At 43.3% G+C, this 18454-nt stretch overlaps 1 protein-coding gene across 7 annotated transcripts in view; it reads left to right on the forward strand.

Annotated features, from left to right (window-relative positions):
* The window catches only part of WIZ (WIZ zinc finger), a 67009-nt gene that overhangs the window by 11074 nt on the left and 37481 nt on the right, over window positions 1-18454 (forward strand). For 5 of the 7 annotated variants that reach the window (XM_075858766.1, XM_075858770.1, XM_075858773.1 and 2 more), the window contains exons 2-5: window positions 5237-5590; window positions 5906-5963; window positions 6371-7896; window positions 13195-13428. In XM_075858766.1, coding sequence (XP_075714881.1) covers window positions 5362-5590; window positions 5906-5963; window positions 6371-7896; window positions 13195-13428 — 2047 coding nt within the window. In that variant the 5' untranslated portion in view covers window positions 5237-5361. The remainder of the gene's footprint in view (window positions 1-5236; window positions 5591-5905; window positions 5964-6370; window positions 7897-13194; window positions 13429-18454) is intronic. The other 2 variants (XM_075858768.1, XM_075858769.1) reach the window with 2 other exon arrangements.

Below are 18454 nucleotides of genomic sequence, written 5' to 3' on the forward strand. Positions count from 1 at the left end.
ACGTGGACGGGCTTTTGGCCTCTTCGAACACGATGACCTGTATACACCCTCTGCCATTCAGAAGTACCATTTTTATTTGGTGGATGTGTGTAAACTCATAGCACTTACTATGTTAGCTGGAAAAGGGCTGGCCTCAGAATGACAACCTCTGTCCATGTCACCCCTTAAATAGGCTCTGTCACCAGATTATCAAACCCCTATCTCCTATTGCATGTGATCGGCGCTGCAATGTAGAGAACAGCAAAGTTTTTTGTTTTTTTTGAAAAACGAGAATTTTTTCCCAAGTTATGAGCAATTTTATATTTATGCAAATGAGCTTTTCAATGGACAACTGGGCGTGTTTTCTCGTTTTACCAACTGGGCGTTGTGAATAGAAGTGTATGATGCTGACAAATCAGTATCGTACACTTCTCATTGTTCCCACCCAGCTTCTTTCACTGCAGACACAAAGCGTGATGTCACCCACAGGTCCTTTAACCTTGTCGTCGGACAAAGAAGATACATCGGCTCCAGGCGTCCAAAAGGTTAATATGCTCGTCTCTAGGGAGTTTGCTATGCTTGCCTGCACATGGTGATGCTGCAAATGCAACTGTACTCTCTGAAGCCTGGAGCGGATGTGTCTTCTCTCTTCCGACGCCAAGGTTGAAGGACCTGTGGGTGACGGTCACGCTGTGTCTGCAGTGAAAGAAGCTGGCTGGGAACGATGAGGTCACCCACAGGTCCTTCGTGAGACAGTCCCTTAAAGGACATAGATGTTAGATCTGAAGAAAAAACCTGCTTCGAAAGTTTTGGATTAAAGATGCTCTGTCACCACATTATAAGTACCCTATCTTGTACATAATGTGATAGGCGCTATAATGTAGATTACAGCAGCGTCCTGGTTGGTAGTGATGTCTATTCACTGTCAGGACGCTTCAGTAACGTGTGTGTGTGTGTGTGTGTGTGTGTGTGTGTGTGTGTGTGTGTGTGTTTGTCTAGCTAGATCACTATGTGCTGTGTAAATGAATCGAGAGAAGTGTATGACGCTGATTGGTCAGCGTCATGCACTCCTCTGTACAACACCCATTTGGTCAAAAAGTAAAACACGCCCAGTTGTATATTAAAGTCATTCGCACAAAGCTAATATAGGTCATAACTCCGTCAAAAATGATAGTTTGTGTAGGACCCCTTATTTCATCTTCAAGGCTCAGTTCACACTTTGCATTATGATATCATTTTTGCATGCAGTGTCTTATGGCCAAAGCTAGGAATGGAATGGAAAAATGAGACTCGTCTGAGACTGGAGATTTGTTATGCTTTGTTCAGTGTAGGGTCCACTCTACAAAGTGTGAACTAGGCCTTTTTTAGATGGCCGTTATATGGTACTCGGACACCCCACAATTCTACTTAACCAACCTTGGGGGGTGATGAGCTGTTAGAAAGAGGGGGGTGACCCCCTCTAACTATTTAAATCCCACTCGTTACTGTGAAGTGTCTGCTGTGCGTTACAGCCGACACTCGCATTGCATGGAGCGGACCCAGCACGTGAACCCGCTCCATACTTCCCCCTACGCGGCTATGACATAATGCTTGATGTTCTTCAGGTTTAGCACAATTGCCCACATTTACGAAGTCTGGACTATCTTTCTAAGTAATAGGAATAGCTTAGGTGATATGCGCCACAATTTTCACCATTGTAACTTCGTTTTCTTAATAAATCTGACCTAGACTATGTCTCTTTGGAGACCATGTCCACATTTCTTGTAAAGTTTTTTTTTTAATTTGACCAGCAACGAGAAGTTGCAAACTTGTCATACAACACTAAAACCGGCGTAAACTGCTTTGTAAATGTAAGACAATATTAGGGGTATTAAGGTCTGCCCATTTGAGTGCCCAGAGACGTAGCTATAGAAGGTGCAGAGGTAGCAATCGCACCAGGGCCCTGGAGCTTGAGGAGACCCAAAGGCACATAGTAGGTTGGAGGACCTGTTATAGATTTTGCAGTGGTGCCATGGAGCTTCACATTACTCATCTGTCAGTGCTACTTCAAAAATGAATGGACTGCATACCATATGCATGGCTGATTCTGTAAAATGTGCTTCAATAGCTAATGTCTGCACAGCATTCTGGGCACAACCCAAAAATCAAGGAGTACCAGAAGTTGTTTTTTTTTCTCACATGACCAGTGGTGAATGGGGTTTTATTTCGTTTGGGAAGAAGGAAATATAGTTTTGGGGAGTGGACTAGTCTAGATAAACACATAGGGTAGCCACATGTGAGACCCCTTGTAGGGTCCAAGATGCCAAGTGTACCTATTATTTAAACTGACTTCTAACAAGACATAGAGACCTGTTAGAAGTGGTGACTGGCGGGGGCCTGAGTCCTGAAGCCCACCACCAATCTGGAACAAACTGAGCACAAGATTTTCAATAAGTGCCATGTCTCTTTAGCTCCCCCTTAGATCTCTTCGACAGGTGAGAGTGAATTATTATTATATTTTTGTTTAATATGTCACCTCCTCGCCCTATCCCTCGGGTGGTTCCACATCTAAAAGGGAGAATCTTGTGACGAAAGCTAGAGACACGGCACTCGGTAAAGAGCTTGTGCTCCTTCATTCCGATGATTGTACCCGGGCCCCCACAAATCACAACTCTTGATTCCACCACTGTTTTATTTTTTTCAACCCCACATTTTAGAGATATGGTCCACTGTTGTGTTGGAGCGCTATATGCTAATTTGCTGTAGAAGGCCAACAGGGTTGATACCCTGACCAATCAGCACAAGGCAGCTTGAGGGTAGTTTACGCCCTGCTGGCTAACTACAGAAAATTTGCATGTGGGGAGCCAACACAACAGTAGACCATATCTGGAATTGGGGGGGGGGGGGGGGATGAAAAAAAAAACAGCGCTAGAATCCGGAAGAGAAGACAGCGCTATTCAGGTCCGTAAACCGGTTCAACTTATGACCTAATGACAGCCTCTTTTAAAGGATCTTTTTTTCAAAGACCAATCCAGTTCCTTAGACCCATTAGGCCCAATAAAAGCAATTAAACTGGATGATGGCTGATAAACATGCAAGTTCTGCTGGCTAAATATACATATTCTTTGGAGGTGAGAAAGATGAACACCCACCAGACATCTCTGCCGCTGCTTAACAATGGACCGGAGAAAATCGAACTTCTCTTATCTACTATAGCAGCAGGCCTCACAATTGGCCTTTACATCATCTTGCTAGCAAATCGCAATAAAAAAACAAACGTGCCACCAAAAAATAGCTAATATCTATAGACCGCTTACTAAGCACTTCTTTTTCTATAAGTCTGTCCACTTCTTTTCATTTCTGGGTACAGAAGGGCATCAAAAATCCAACAGTAGGTGCATCTATTTTTAACATTGAAGAATAATCTAACCAGTTGTGTTTGGGTTTTTCTAAAAATGTAACGTCTTGTCTAGACTAGCCCCTTTCTAGAAACTCCTTGTGCTGCATTCCAACTAGAACTTGACTCGAGTGTGCTACGTAGTGCTGCATAAATACTTAAGATGAACAGGAAACCTGTGAAATTTTGCTTTGGAAAGAGTAGAATGCGAGGCAAATTAGTCAAAAGAAGCATGAAATACCTGTATCGGATTAGGAAGATCGGGATATTGGCCAAATAGAATTCCTTTCTACGGCTATTGTTAAGAATGAATAGACTTGGGGTTACATAGTTGAAAAAAGACGCAGGTCCTTCAATTACAACCTCTAAGGCCTTGTTCACATGGCGCTAAAAAAAAAACGATGTGTAAACGTGTCAAAAACGCTAGCGTTTTTTGCAAAGAGCGTTTTAAAGTACAGGCGTTTTGGCACGTTTTTGACTCATTTTTGGGTGCGTATTTAGGACTCCCGTTGACTGTGGGAATTTTGGCGCATTTTTAGCACGTTTTAAGAATTTACCTGATGCTGCTTTATTTTACACTACGTGTTTTTTAAATGCGCGTGTAATGAAGACGCATCGTATACACCACAATGCGATTTTTCCATTGATGTCAATGAGAAGCTTAAAGTATGCGGTTTTTTTCGGCGCAAAAAACGTGGCAAAAGCTTGTCAAATAAACGATGTGTGAACAAGGCGTAATCCTACCATGTTGAGCCAGAGGCAGGCAAAAACCCCTTTGAGGCAGTTGCCAACTGCTTCGTATTAGGGGGAAACATTCACTCCCGACTCCAAATATGTCATTCAGAGTAAATCCCGGATCAACATCCCATCTCTAGAATCCAGTACTCATAACTTACAATATTATATTTTTCAAGAAAGGCATACAAGCCCCTCTTGAAAATTTTCAAATAATCAGCCATCTCAACCTCCTGTGGCAGCGAGTTCCATAGTCTAGCTGTTCTTACAGTGAAGAATCCCTGTCTGTGATGGTAAAACCTTCTTTCCTCTAGACGTAGAAGTTTGATAACCTTTCTTGGTACTACCATTCACCCATTCCGTTAATTACCTTGGTCTCCGTCCTTTACACCCGCTCTAGTTCATCTAAGTCCTTCTTATACGCAGTTGCCAAATATTGTAGACAATATTCCATATTTGTTCTGACTAGTGATTTGTATAGAGGCAAAACTATGTTCTTGACATCTGTCCCTCTTTTGATGCATCCCATAATTTTATTTGCCTTGGCAGCAGCTGCTTGGCATTGGTTTCTAAAGTTGTTTGTCTCCATTACTGGTCAAACATGGTGTTGCCGCATTAAAAAAATAATGTGGCCTTTCTAGGTGTATTATAGCGCAAAACGTAATACTGGGACCCTATACTTTTCATCCCAACTAAGCTTGGCCAAGGATTGATTCATAAAATAATTTAATGTATGTAGCCTATTGGTTAGGAGTAATCTTTCAATCTCTTCTGCTCATGTATGGCCATTGCATGTTGAGATGAGGTCTAGAACTTTTAGTTCTGATTCTTTGTTTATTTTTATTAAATGTAGCTGAAAATATGATGAATTTAGTGAATCTTTACAGAGCTTCGGAAACCATGGATCTGGAGTGCAATTTCCAATTACATAGAAATATGTTGAAGACTTTTCTTTTATGTGACGCCTACAATTTGTATCTATAGTTAAATTTAGTAAAAAATAAATAAAACTAACTAGTTCCCTTTTTTTTTTCTCCCCCCCCCCCCCCCCCCCCCCCTTCTCCAACTCTCCTCTCTCTCTATTTCTCTTCTCTTTTTCAATCATGGCGTCTTTTCCATCACCATCCAACTTGACCATCTTTGTAGATTTCTCATATTCTTGCCTTTGATTTCACTGTGGTGTGCTAGGTCCCCGCTTCCATTGTGTTGTCCACCATTTTGTCTTTTTGGTCTTCCTCTCCTAAACCTTCCTCCTCCTCCTCCTCCTCCTCATGGAGGACGTTCCCTCCACATACCTCTCTGCACAGGATGATGTGGATAATTTACCCTACCCATTGCCATCCATTGGCAAGAATGAAGCTTGTGCCCCAATGCCATGCCCAGGAGGTGTGGAGATTGTCCTTGTGGGAGGTGGAGAAGCCAATGTTGGAGCCTATCCTGAAGAAGGTGGTGTCCTCACATCCTACCCACGCATGGGATATAGAGACGAAAACCGAGAAGGTGGGCGGTGTATGTGACTGAAGTATCACATTTTTATTTTCTTTCCTTTTATAGTCTTACATTTCAAATGTTTTTTTTATACAGTTCTTGAACTTTAAATCTCATCAGCTTTCCATACATTCTAACCTATTAGGCCTTTATACATATATATACCACATTTTCTAGATATCAAGAACTTCAAATTTCAATGTAAGAAATAGGTTCCACTTCCATGTTTCCCTATATTCCTTTAGAAGACCAAGTAGTCAGAGAACATCCTTACTGTGTCCTTGTTTGATCTGATTTTGCTACACCATGGTTTCTTTTATATTTTAGGCATCAGACTGACCAAACCCAGGGATTCGGATGGAATCAACTGTGGCATTATGGGGCGGTAAGGACTAGTGTGTAGCTTTGTTAGTTTTCTGAAGGCTATGGCTATAACCTTCAAATATTTCAGTTTAACGTTCGATACAGCATAGCTCCTGTTATAAAGTCAACCTGTACCTTCCTCCGACAGTGTTGTATTTTCAGTATTTGCCACTTTTTGTTACTGTGACGTAAGTGTTGTCCATGCCCAGTAATATCCTGCAGGTCTTGCAACAAGAGTGTTAAACACTTCCGAGTGCTGAGTTTTCTCTCAAGCAATCTTGACTATTTTAATAAGGTCGGGGCATTATGTTATGTATTGTTGCCTGCTGCTGAATAAAGCTCATAATAGTTGGGAAGGTTAGCATGAAGTCCTTCTTAAATTACATCCAATCATTATTTAGCTTATTTTGCCTGCCTAATATCTTACAGCCCAGATCAAGACCAACATTCATCTTCTAAATATACTCTTCCAACACCTGACCATCATCGGAACTTACATCATCTTGGGTCACACCAGCCCGGCACCCACACCTCTACTTGGGGATATTCAACCTCAGGTGCTCATGAAGAAGGTGAAAGGGAATCTGATGGAATGGCTTCAGAAGATCAATACTTGCAGAGCGGAAGGTATGAGTGGTCTTCAGGTTTGGAGGATGTAGAAGGACATTCACAGTTAATGATGATCAGATCAGACCCACCATCCATTAACATGCCATCCTTCAGAGGCGCTCTGCAACTGGGAAGAGCTCATGAGGCCTGGCAAGGAGGAAACTACTCCGAAGAAGATGCACATGTAGAAGTAGAAGAAGACGAGGAGGAAGAGGAGGGTTCGGTTTACACTTGCATTGAGTGCAACATTTATTTCAAGAAAAAAGCCCATCTTTTGGAGCATATGTTCCAGCACTCTCAGGAAGGGGAAGCCGAGGGTGTGCAGGCAGTTGAAGGATCTCACACCTGTGGGGAATGTGGAAAGGGATTTGGAGATGAAGAGAGTCTGGAATCACATCGTCAGCTTCATCAGGAGTCAAGACAGAAAATAATAGAAGAAATTAGTAAATTGGAGAATTTAGTAGATGAAGGACGTGATGCCCGTTTGCAGTGTCCCAAATGTCTCTTTGGTACAAATTCTTCCAAGGTTTTTGTTCAACATGCCAAGACTCATGTGAGGAAGATCAGTGGAGACACTCGGGGAACCCCAATGTCTTTCAGAACATCATCTGAGATGCTAGAAGGAGGCGAAACCTCTGAAACGACAAATGAAGTTATGTGGAAGAGTCCAGATGCGGAGGCTGCAATTGAACAGGGATGGAGATCAGATGTACCTCAACCTGTGGTGCAGGGACCCAGTAAGATGAAAAGAAAAATTTTGGCTGGCAAAGACTCCGGCAATTCTTTGCCTGAAAAGCTTGGTACTGAGGGAGAAATTGGTGAGCCCACAAAGACTATCCAGCTCCCAGATGCTGCAGTAAAGCTGAAGAAGAAATTTCGAGAGGCCCTTCAATCCGGTGCCGGAGCTGAGGAAGACCAGAGTCGACAGTTAAGAGATCAGGTTGCTGTTGTCGTCCTAAAAAACATTGGCCCCAAGAAGAGGAGACCAAAGGGACATCAGCCTTGGGGTTATGGAAAAAAACTTACAGCAGCCAATAAAGCACTGCTATCACGCTTTGAACGCCATCTAACCAGAGATGAATGGGGAGAAGATGATGATGTACCTATAGATGCCCTATTAATGGATCCCAAATATGCAAGTCAACTTGAAGCCCTTGGGCTGAGGAGTGAGGAAAGAGAATGCCCATATTGTCCAGATCGCTTCCATAATGGGATAGGTCTCGCCAATCATGTCAGGGGCCACTTGAACCGAGTTGGAGTTAGTTATAATGTACGGCACTTCATATCGGCAGAAGAAGTCAAGGCTATTGAACAAAACTACTCTTTTCAGAAGAAACGCAAGAAAGGTAAGGGATGAGTTCATGTTGTTCATTTACCTGGAGCATATCTGACAACGTTTACATAAAGCTGTAACAATGTGGATGCAGGTTATTATCGTCCAAGCCAATGATTAAAGAGAGAAGCTGGCTCTATAAAACTATTCAATCTGAAATTTGGCACACTCCTTCACCAGGCAAAACGAATACACTGTTATTCCTAGTGCACGATCCAAATGCGGGGGTTTCACCTGCACTAGGTATAACCGTGTATTAGTTTAAGCTATTGGCTTGAAGATGACCTGTCACTTTTTTTTTTCTGACCTGTCTGTTTTAGTAAATACTTGCGTTTCCTATGAAATAATTCTGGAATTTTTTTTCTTCGAACTCCGCATAGTGGCGTTCACACGTCAGTTCCTCCTGGGCATTACTATTCTCTTTGTCAATAGATTGTGTGTGACACCATCAGCATTGATTGGACAGTGTCCGTCTGTGGAGAAGCCCCATGGGCAAAGGGAATGTTATGTCAATTTATTCATATATTTCCAGAAGGCATAACAAAGAAACCGCACAATGCAGCGTTTTAACTGGTTGCCAACACAGGACGAGAATACACGTCCTGAGCGGCAGGTACTTGGCACATTAGGACGAGTGTTCTCGTCCTGTGTTACAGGCAGTGTCCGCGTTCCACGATGAGCGGGGGAGAGAAGAGAATCCTCTTCTCTCCGCCGTTAACCCCTTGAATGCCGCTATTAAAGCTGAGCGCGGCATTCAAAGCTAAAGTGAGAAGGGGGTCTCCCCTTTGATCACGTCACAGGAAATCCCTGTGACGCGATCAATGGCTATACCTGGTATGGGCAGACAGCCCAGGGTCCATTGAAGGACCCCAGGGCTGTCTGACCAGATTTCCTGTTGTTCGGGCATACTAAGGTATGTCCTAACAACTGCCTGTGTACTATCCGTACGTGGGCTAATGTACTGGCATATAGATATATGCCAGTACATTAAAGTTCAAAAATAAAAATCAAACTGACATCTGTTTATGGGATTAAAAAAAAAAAGTTCAATTAATAAAAAAATTTAAAAAAAAGTAAAAACATTACACAAATACAATTTCTTTTTTTATTACAATAAATAAACCTTTCAAAATATAAGTACCAAAACATGAATTAATCTACGCATATTTGGTTTCGCCACATCCGTAACAACCTGTACAATAAATGTATAACGTTATTTATGATCGGTGTATGTTGTAAAAAGAAATAACGAAAACTGCAGCGGAACTGCTTTTTTTTTTTTTTATTTTATTTTTTTCTCCCTACGTTTTTGCCAAAATACAAATTTATAGAGATTAAATGATAATGTAAATGTACCAAAAAAATGGTGCCTACATAAAGTACAACTCGTCCCGCAAAAAACAAAGTCTCATACAACTACGTCGGTCAAAAAATTAAAAAGTTATAAGCACCGGGATACAAAGAGGGAAATATAAAAAAATTGTTCGGTCCTCAAGGCCAAAATTGGCTGTGTCCATAACCGGTTAAGAGATGTTCACAATTATTTTATAGGGAATCTGAGTACTTGGATATGTAACCAAGATTCATATTCTTAAAGGAGAACTCCACTTGTAAAGCAACAGTTTACAACATACAATGGTCACAACGTACATACATTGTTGAGCAACTTTGTGAATACTTTGCTTTACTTATCTTGTGCCATGATGTTTTCTTCTCTGTTCGTGTCTAAAGCCAAATCCAGAATTCTGCTGGTATCCTGTTACCAGAGAGCAGTGCATTGTGGGAGCTCAGCTAAAAGTTACACACTTAGAACAAAGCCGTCATGTCACATGTCTGACAGCTGATTAGAGATGAACTTCTGTCTGTTTCCATGGGCAACCAGTAGAAAATTTTAAAGGATTTAAACTGTGCAGCGTTGTAGAAAGTGGAATTTTCCTTTCTAAGAAGAGTGATCAATATTCTATTCTGAATAGTTTTATAGAGTCATTTAGGGCATTTTATTTGCTGGTAATTTCTGTATTTCATTTTCGAACAGTTACAGGGGTTGTAGTCCAGTCCATAAAAATTGACGTCCTATCCTCAGGATAGGCCATCAATATCTAATCGGTATGGGGCTGACTCCCGGGACCCCCACCAATCAGCTGCTTTGATGGGGCCACAGCGCTAGTACCTTATTTCATTCCTTATCTGAGCGTACTGTGAATCGCCGACACGCTTGTAGCAGCGGTTCATAGTACTACATCCTTCTCCCGTCGTACCAGCGCTGCAGTCCCTTCAAAACATCTGATCGGCGGGGGTCCCGGGAGTCGGACCATGACCGATATATAAAATTTTATTGCTATGTATTTTTCCATCATCGCTATAGTATTAAAGAGAAATGTAATCTTTATCACTGATCATTTTGTCATGTAATGCATTGTTGTATAGTCAGGATCCATATGTACAGTGGGTGCGTGTGCAATAATTGTTTTGGGTAGCGGTCTTTTATAGTGAAGAAACTAGTTCAGCTGCACAGGATGACCAAGAGCATTTCCACCTTTTAAAGGAACACTCCAGGTAAAACTAATACACTGTGGTATGTCTAGTGCCAGGCCAGAGGGTGCAGTGCATGATTTTCCCTTTGGTTTTCTTTAAATCCCTGTGTCATGCCCCGCCCCCTCAGGCACTGCACTAGGTATAACACCGTGTATTTTACTTGGAATGTTCCTTTAAAATAATAAAAGACCTGTAAATCTAAGTCTTTGTTGTCCTTTTCTGCTGTTTTTCTGTTCAGCCATTTCTAAGTTTTGTTTCTTGGAAAGCTGGGTGACTGCCATTATAGGTCCGCCCACCTATCCCAGGTTGTGTATTGCTAAATATAATGCAAATGTTTTATCATTCAGACTTCTGGGAAAGATGGGTGACAATGCATGTGGGATCTATACTGGCTGCCAGAAGATGACCACTCTAGGCTGGGTCTCCTGCCCGTAGTTTAAACCGGTGGCGGGAGGCGCTGCAGGGGAGGCAGGGCGGGTAGCTTGCTATGACCATCATCAGACTCTGAAGCCTTACCCTCATGAGTTTTGCGGGTGAGACTTTGGCATCTGATAGTTGCCGTTAGCAGCCAGCCCATCTTGCCTTCACTTCAACTTCCCCTCTTCAGCTTCAGTTTTAAACTTCGAGCTTGAGACCGAGCATGCTTCATAACTGGAGCTACACTTTTTAATTGTAGTTGGAAATGCTCTAAAAATGGAAAAATAAATGTTCTAGAAGGTGGGGTGTAGGCCGGAAAAAGATTAGTCCTAGTCTAAATAGTTTAGAACTTATTCAGAACTGTAAAGTTTTACCAGGATAGCAGGGGAGCCAATATGACACCTGAATGGTGCCAAGCATAAAAAAAATACGAAGGGCTTTGGAGGTCGGGCAATCAGGAGAGCTGGAAACATGTCTGACAACAGTGGAACACCCGGCCTGAGGTGCAATTTTATCCTGTCTCTGTATGGTTTGTAGGATATCTATGACTATGTTAGGTGGCGTGAGCCTGAGCTGAGGAGGATGGGGAGACTGTTAGGTGGAGTGAGTCGAGGATGGGGAGACTGTTAGGTGGAGTGAGTTGAGGATGGGGAGACTGTTAGGTGGAGTGAGTCGAGGATGGGGAGACTGTTAGGTGGAGTGAGTCGAGGATGGGGAGACTGTTAGGTGGAGTGAGTCGAGGATGGGGAGACTGTTAGGTGGAGTGAGTCGAGGATGGGGAGACTGTTAGGTGGAGTGAGTCGAGGATGGGGAGACTGTTAGGTGGAGTGAGTCGAAGCTGGGGAGGATGGGGAGACTGTTATGTGGAGTGAGTCTGAGCTGAGGAGGATGGGGAGACTGTTAGGTGGAGTAAGTCTTAGCCAGGGTTGCCAACCTGCATTTCAGAAATTTCTGGACAACGGAGCTAAACTTCACGGACATACCAAAATTTTTACAAACCAATTCCAGAATCATTGCCTGTCCACTGTGTTAGGAGTGACTCCCCAATTACAGCTCAGCTTGTAGCTTTTTCCCGCTAACTTAGGTGATTTCTCTGATTAGTCGTTCACTTTCCTTTATATACTATACCCCATCCTCCACACCTATACCCCATCCTCTAAACAAACTCGTGATCCAGATGGTAATAATAATCCCTTAGTGCTCAACACAATAAGTGCCCCCTGCAGATAACGCCACACACAGCTCCCCCTTGTAGACGGCGCCACACACAGCTCCCCCTTGTAGACGGCGCCACACACAGCTCCCCCTTGTAGACGGCGCCACACATAGCTCCCCCTTGTAGACGGCGCGCCCCCCCCCCCATCTTCCCTTGTACTTCGTGCAAACCCCGCAGAGAGCGGTAGCCTACCGCTACCACTCTCTGCTCTGCCTGACACGACTCGCCGTCATGAGGGGGAGGTGTCATGAAGCGAAGCGGCGCCGCGGGAGATCACTTTTGACTGGGGTCGGTAACTGCACAGGACTGGTCCAGTCACCTGACCTCCTGTCCGGTGACTGGATTGGTCCATTCCCAGCACCGGCCTCACTTAGCAGCAGCCGGCCTGCATATTTTCAGATTCAGTAGAAACAGAAACTATGCTTGGCCGCAGCCTACTATTCCTTTGCACTGCGCACGTGCATTTTGGCGCATGCGCAGTGCAAAGTTCCAGAAGACTGCAGAAAAATCCTGGATGGTGCTTTTTTATTTCTGCCAGACACTACGGACGACAGAAAAAAAAACTCCCATTTTTGCGGACTGTCCGGAAGTTTATGGACGGTTGGCAACCCTGGTCTGAGCTGAGGAGGATGGGGGAGTATCTTAGGTGGAGTAAGCCGGAGCTGAAGAGGATGGGAGGACTATGTTAGGTGGAGTGAGCCAAAGCAGAGGAGGATGGGGGGGGGGGGAGGAGAGTATGTTAGGTGGAGTGAATCTGAGATAAGGAGGATGGGGGGGTATGTCAGGTGGAATGAGTCCAAGCTGAGGAGGATGGGGGGGGGGCTATGTTTGGTGTAGTGAGTCTAAGCTGAGGCGGATGGGGGGAGTCTGTGAGGTGGAATGAGTTTGAGCTGAGGAGGATGGGGGGGGGGGCTATGTTAAGTGTTATGTGTCTGAGCTGAGGAGGATGCAGGGGCATAGTGAGCTAATAGAGCAGCACAGGGTGAAGGAGACCCCAGCTTTGTAAAGGAAACTGGTTGCCTTTATTGGTTAGCACAGTTTAAAAAAAAAAATGTAAATAAATAAGGTGAGCAGGGTTAAGTTGCAGAGGAGGCCGGGTGAGCAACATTGAGACGACAGGTGATCTCATCTCCCCCTCTGCAGTGGCGAACTTCGACCCCAGTACCTTCAGCCTGATGCGATGCGATTTCTGTGGTGCTGGTTTCGACACTCGTGCTGGCCTCTCCAGTCACGCCCGTGCCCACCTGCGAGACTTTGGTATCACCAACTGGGAGCTCACAGTGTCTCCCATCCATGTCCTTGCTCGACTGCTAGCCCGCTCACCCGGTCGTCCACTGCCACCCTTTCCACCTTGGCAACAAGACACTGACACAGACGGTAAGAAGCCATTGTGCCTGTTTTCTGACATCACTGATGACATCATATTGCATCATCACCAGCCTGTAATCAGACCCAAGTGTGTATCCTGGCTTTTTTTTTTTTTTTCCCCCCCTTTCTCTGCTAACAACCTTTATCTGTGGCTGTGCATCTCCTCTACCCTTGATTTACCCTTGCAGTGATAATGTCACGAGCCGTAACATCGTTGGTGGCATCATCACACGGCCGTCCTCCTGAGATTAAAAGTTTACAACCATTTTGGAAATCGTATGCATTTCACTAAATCATAAATGTGAATACAGAGGGATGGGATGTCTAGCCATCCCGCGAAGAACCCGGCTGTTGCAGAACGTTCCCCTATAGAAGCTCAAACAAGTTATTTTATTAACCTTAGAATCACTTTGATAAGCAAAAGCATTACGAGATTTTCTCGTGACACATTGAACTTGGGTGTAAATTTTGTCTGATTCTTTCTGTGGTTACTTGGGAAAAACACCAAACCCCAAAATGTATTGAAAATTTTGAGAAAATAGCATTTTTTAAAATTTTAATTTCTCTGCTTGTAAGGCCTCATGCTCACAACCGTAGTTCTGCGCCGCATACTATCCGCAATTGTGGATAGTATAGAACACATTCTATCCTATGGGCCAATGCACACGACCGTGGTTTCCCAGACCGTAAAAAAATAGGACAAGTCCGTTTACGGGCCGCCTTTGCAGTCCGGGCTCTTTAAAGTCAGTGCACATCTTGTGTGTGCAAGGTCCGTGATCGCTGATGACACTCCTAGGGCTGTCCATGCCGTAATCAGACCGTGCACGCGACTACGGTCGTGTGCAAGAGGCATTAGACGGATAGTTATACCACATAAAATAGTTACTAATTAACATTTCCCATGTGACTACTTTGTTGGCATCATTTTTTTAACCCCTTAAAGAGGCTCTGTCACCAGATTTTGCAACCCCTATCTCCTATTGCAGCAGATCGGCGCTGCAATGTAGATTACAGTAACGTTTTTATTTTTTAAAAACGAGCATTTTTGGCCAAGTTATGGCCATTTTTGTATTTATGCAAATGAGGCTTGCAAAATTACAACTGGGTGTGTATTAGGTGCGTACATCGGGGCGTGTTTACTTCTTTTACTAGCTGGGCTTTCTGACGAGAAGTATCATCCACTTCTCTTCACAACGCCCAGCTTCTGGCAGTGCAGACACAGCCGTGTTCTCGAGAGATTACGCTGTGACGTCACTCACTTCCTGCCCCAGGTCCTGCATCGTGTCGGACGAGCGAGGACACATCGGCACCAGAGGCTACATTTGATTCTTCAGCAGCATCGGCGTTGGGAATGATGATGTCACCCACAGGTCCTTCAACCTTGGCGTTGGAAGAGAGAAGACACATCAGCTCCAGTTGAATTTGCAGCAGCAGCATCACCATGTGCAGGTAAGCATAGTAAACTCCCTAGAGACAAGCATATTAACCTTTTGGACGCCTGGAGCCGATGTATCTTCTTTGTCCGACGACAAGGTTGAAGGACCTGTGGGTGACGTCACTCTGTGTGTCTTTAGTGAAAGAAGCTGGGTGGGAACGATGAGAAGTGTATGATGCGGATTTGTCAGCATCATGCACTTCTATTCACAACGCCCAGTTGGTAAGAACACAATACACGCCCAGTTGGAAATACGAGAAAACACGCCCAGTTGTCCATTTGAAAACCTCATTTGCATAAATATAAAATTGCTCATAACTTGGGAAAAAATGATCGTTTTTTTTTTTAAAAAAAACGTTACTGTTCTCTACATTGCAGCGCCCATCACATGCAATAGGAGATAGGGATTTGATAATCTGGTGACAGAGCCTCTTTAACATCACGTTTTGTTTTTTTTACTACGTTTCACATATACGCCAGGAGTATGCTCCATCACATAGACTTTAATGGTATCCATTAAACGCATACGTCGTGAACTTGGAGAGTTCATTATGACCTACGGATACCATTATAGTCTGTGTGATGGATGTCACTATTAGGCATCCGTTTAACGCATCAGTCGCCCCTTAGACTATAATGGTATTGTTTAAAGTATACATCATGAAAGGCTATTGAAAAGCCCATGACGTATAAGTTAAACGTATGCCATACAGTGGCAAAGGTCATAGGCTCCTATGTTAAAAAAAAAAGAAAAATACTGCGCAGTATACGTTTTTTGCAGAAGTCTACTGCGCTATTCTATTCTTCAAAAAAAAAAGCCAGCCTGTCGGATGCCAGAGATGCTTCTTTTGACCTCCGTTGAGCTAATGGAGCCCTATGGACACATTTAGCGTGCATGTCAGAGCTTTCTCGACGTAAGTGCTGAACGTAGGGCATAAACGTGATGTGACAGGGCCTAAAGTGCGCCCCTGAAGCTATAAATGTAGCGCTACAAGCTGTTCTGAAATAACATTCGTTTGCCTATTGATTGGCATATGGCACGTGGCATCTGGGCTCCTGTGGTATCCGCTATGAAAGGATGTGATATGCAATGTGGTGGACACTTAGTTATGATTCTTTCTCTGCGCAGTAGGGTTGATGCCCTCGTGCTAAGGCTTTATGTATGCAGCCGTAATAGGACTCCCGTTCTATTGCAGGGGGCCTTTACTGGACCTCAGTTGCCTCTGATTTTGTGGCATTCTCCATTAAATTGCATATGTATGGAGGTATTTTTTCCTAGCAGTAATACTCTTTTACATACGGGAACTCATTTTTAGTTCTTGTTTCTGACCTATAGTCTCTGGAATATTTCCACATGTATTCTATGTTTGCATCTACATTACAGAGCCATGTTTATGGTTAATGTGCCATTTTTATAGCTATTTCGCTAGTGCAGTGTAAATGAATGGAGAGGAGTGCATGACACTGATTGGTCAGCGTCATGCACTCCTCTGTACAACGCCCACTTGGTCTAAAGTAAAAACACGCCCACTTGGGCATTAAGCAACTCATTTGCATAAAGCTAAAAATCGCTCATAAAGTGGTAAAAAGAGATTTGTTTTTCTAAATAAAAAGCACTGCTGTCACCTACATTATAGCGCCGATCTCCTTATGTAGGAGACGGGACACTTATAATGTGGTGACAGGGCCTTTTTAAGGGAGCATAGTTAATGGGATTTTCTGATTTTCATTCTTGTATATTCACCTTTGAACACCATCTTACAGTTTTCATATAGAAGTAATCTACAGAAAAAGTAGTTTCTTTGTAAATACACAACATTACTTATCTTGTACTGATCCTGTATTATGCTCCAGAACTGCATTCACAATTCTGCTGGAAACTGTCAGCAAGATTGTTGTCCGGGAAATTCCTACCAGCTGAGCGGAGTTCCTATGCTGTGTACAGTGCCTGGTGTAAAGACAACACTTACTAGCATGCAAATCACCAGAACAAGGAATGCTGGGGGACTTCTTTTCTGTACTTTGCAGAATTGTGAATGCTGCTCTGGACTATAATAATGGTTGTGACAACGGATCAGTACAAGATAAGTAATGTCATGTATTTACAAAGTTACTGAACTTTTTATTTAGGTTAATTTTATATGGAAATTGGGGCTCTGTAAAATATACTGCAGTACACATGCCCCTCCCCAGGATAGTCAAGTGTCTGATCACTGGGGGTCCCGAATTCCCCACTCCTACTCGCTGCACCCCCCCCCCCCCCTGCAGTAAGGTGGAGCTTGAATGCAATGGCACCACGGATTCTCGGCATCCACTTCATTCAAAGTCCTCCCCACTATGGAGTGTGGAGCAAGGAGGATCTGGTCTTTCGTAACCCCCTGTTCTCACCATCAGTTGGGGGTTCCAGATCTGGGTCCTAGTGATCAGACACTTGTCAATTCTGGGATTACGCCTTAAATCAATTCTGCCATGTTTTTGTTTTTTTTTAATCTTTTATGGCATTACTGTGCAGCTTTAACCCCTTAATGACCGGGCCATTTTGCCCGTTAATGACCAAGGATTATTTTTTGTTTTTTCATGGTCGCATTCCAAGAGTCGTAACTTTTTTTTTATTGCGTCGACATAGCCGTATAAGGGCTTGTTTTTTGCGGGACGAGTTGTATTTTGTAATTGCACCATTTTTAGATGCTTACAATATATTGATTAACTTTATTTTAGGAGAGAATTGAAAATAAGCAGCTATTCCAGCATTGATTTTCACGTTATAAATTTACGCCGTTTACTATGCAGCGTAAATAACATGTTCACTTTATTCTATGGGTCGGCACGATTACGGGGATACCAAATATGTAAAGGTTTTATAGGTTTTCCTATGTTTGCACAATTAAAAACCCTTTTAGAAAAAAATTTACTTGTTTTTCCATCCCCGCGTTTTTATTTTTCCGTCAATGTGGCCGTATGTGGGCTTGATTTTTGCGGGCCAATGTGTAGTTTTCATTAGTACTATTTTGGGGTACATAGGACTTATAGATGAACTTTTATTTTATATGGGGGGAATGGGAGAAAAGATAATTTTGCCGTTGTTTTTTGCGTTTTTTTTGGACGCCGTTCATCCGGCGGTTTAATTAATGTGTTCATTTTATTGGTCAAGTTGTTACGATCGCGGGGATACCATATATGTGTGTGTGTGATTTGTTTTGACACTTTTACTGAATAAAACCACTTTTTGGGCAAAAAAAAGTAGTTTTATTTGATTTTGACTAATTATTTTTATTATTTTTCCACAAACTTTATTTAACTGATTGCCATTTTTTTTTTTTTAGTCCCACCAGGGGCGATCGCATATATAATGCTTTGGTATACTTGGTATACAAAAGCATTATTGCCTGTCAGTGTAAAACTGACAGGCAACCTGTTAGGTCATGCCTCCGGCATCGCCTAACAGGCAGTTGCGGAAGACAGACCTGGGGGTCTTTGTTAGGCCCCCGGCTGCCATGGAAACCCGACGGCGACCCGCGATTTGTTTGCGGGGGTGCCGATCGGGTGACAGAGGGAGCTCCCTCCCTCTGTCAAACACATTAGATGCCGCTGTCACTATTG

Source organism: Rhinoderma darwinii, chromosome 3 (assembly GCF_050947455.1).
Source record: "Rhinoderma darwinii isolate aRhiDar2 chromosome 3, aRhiDar2.hap1, whole genome shotgun sequence".
NCBI classification, from domain to species: Eukaryota; Metazoa; Chordata; class Amphibia; order Anura; family Rhinodermatidae; genus Rhinoderma; species Rhinoderma darwinii.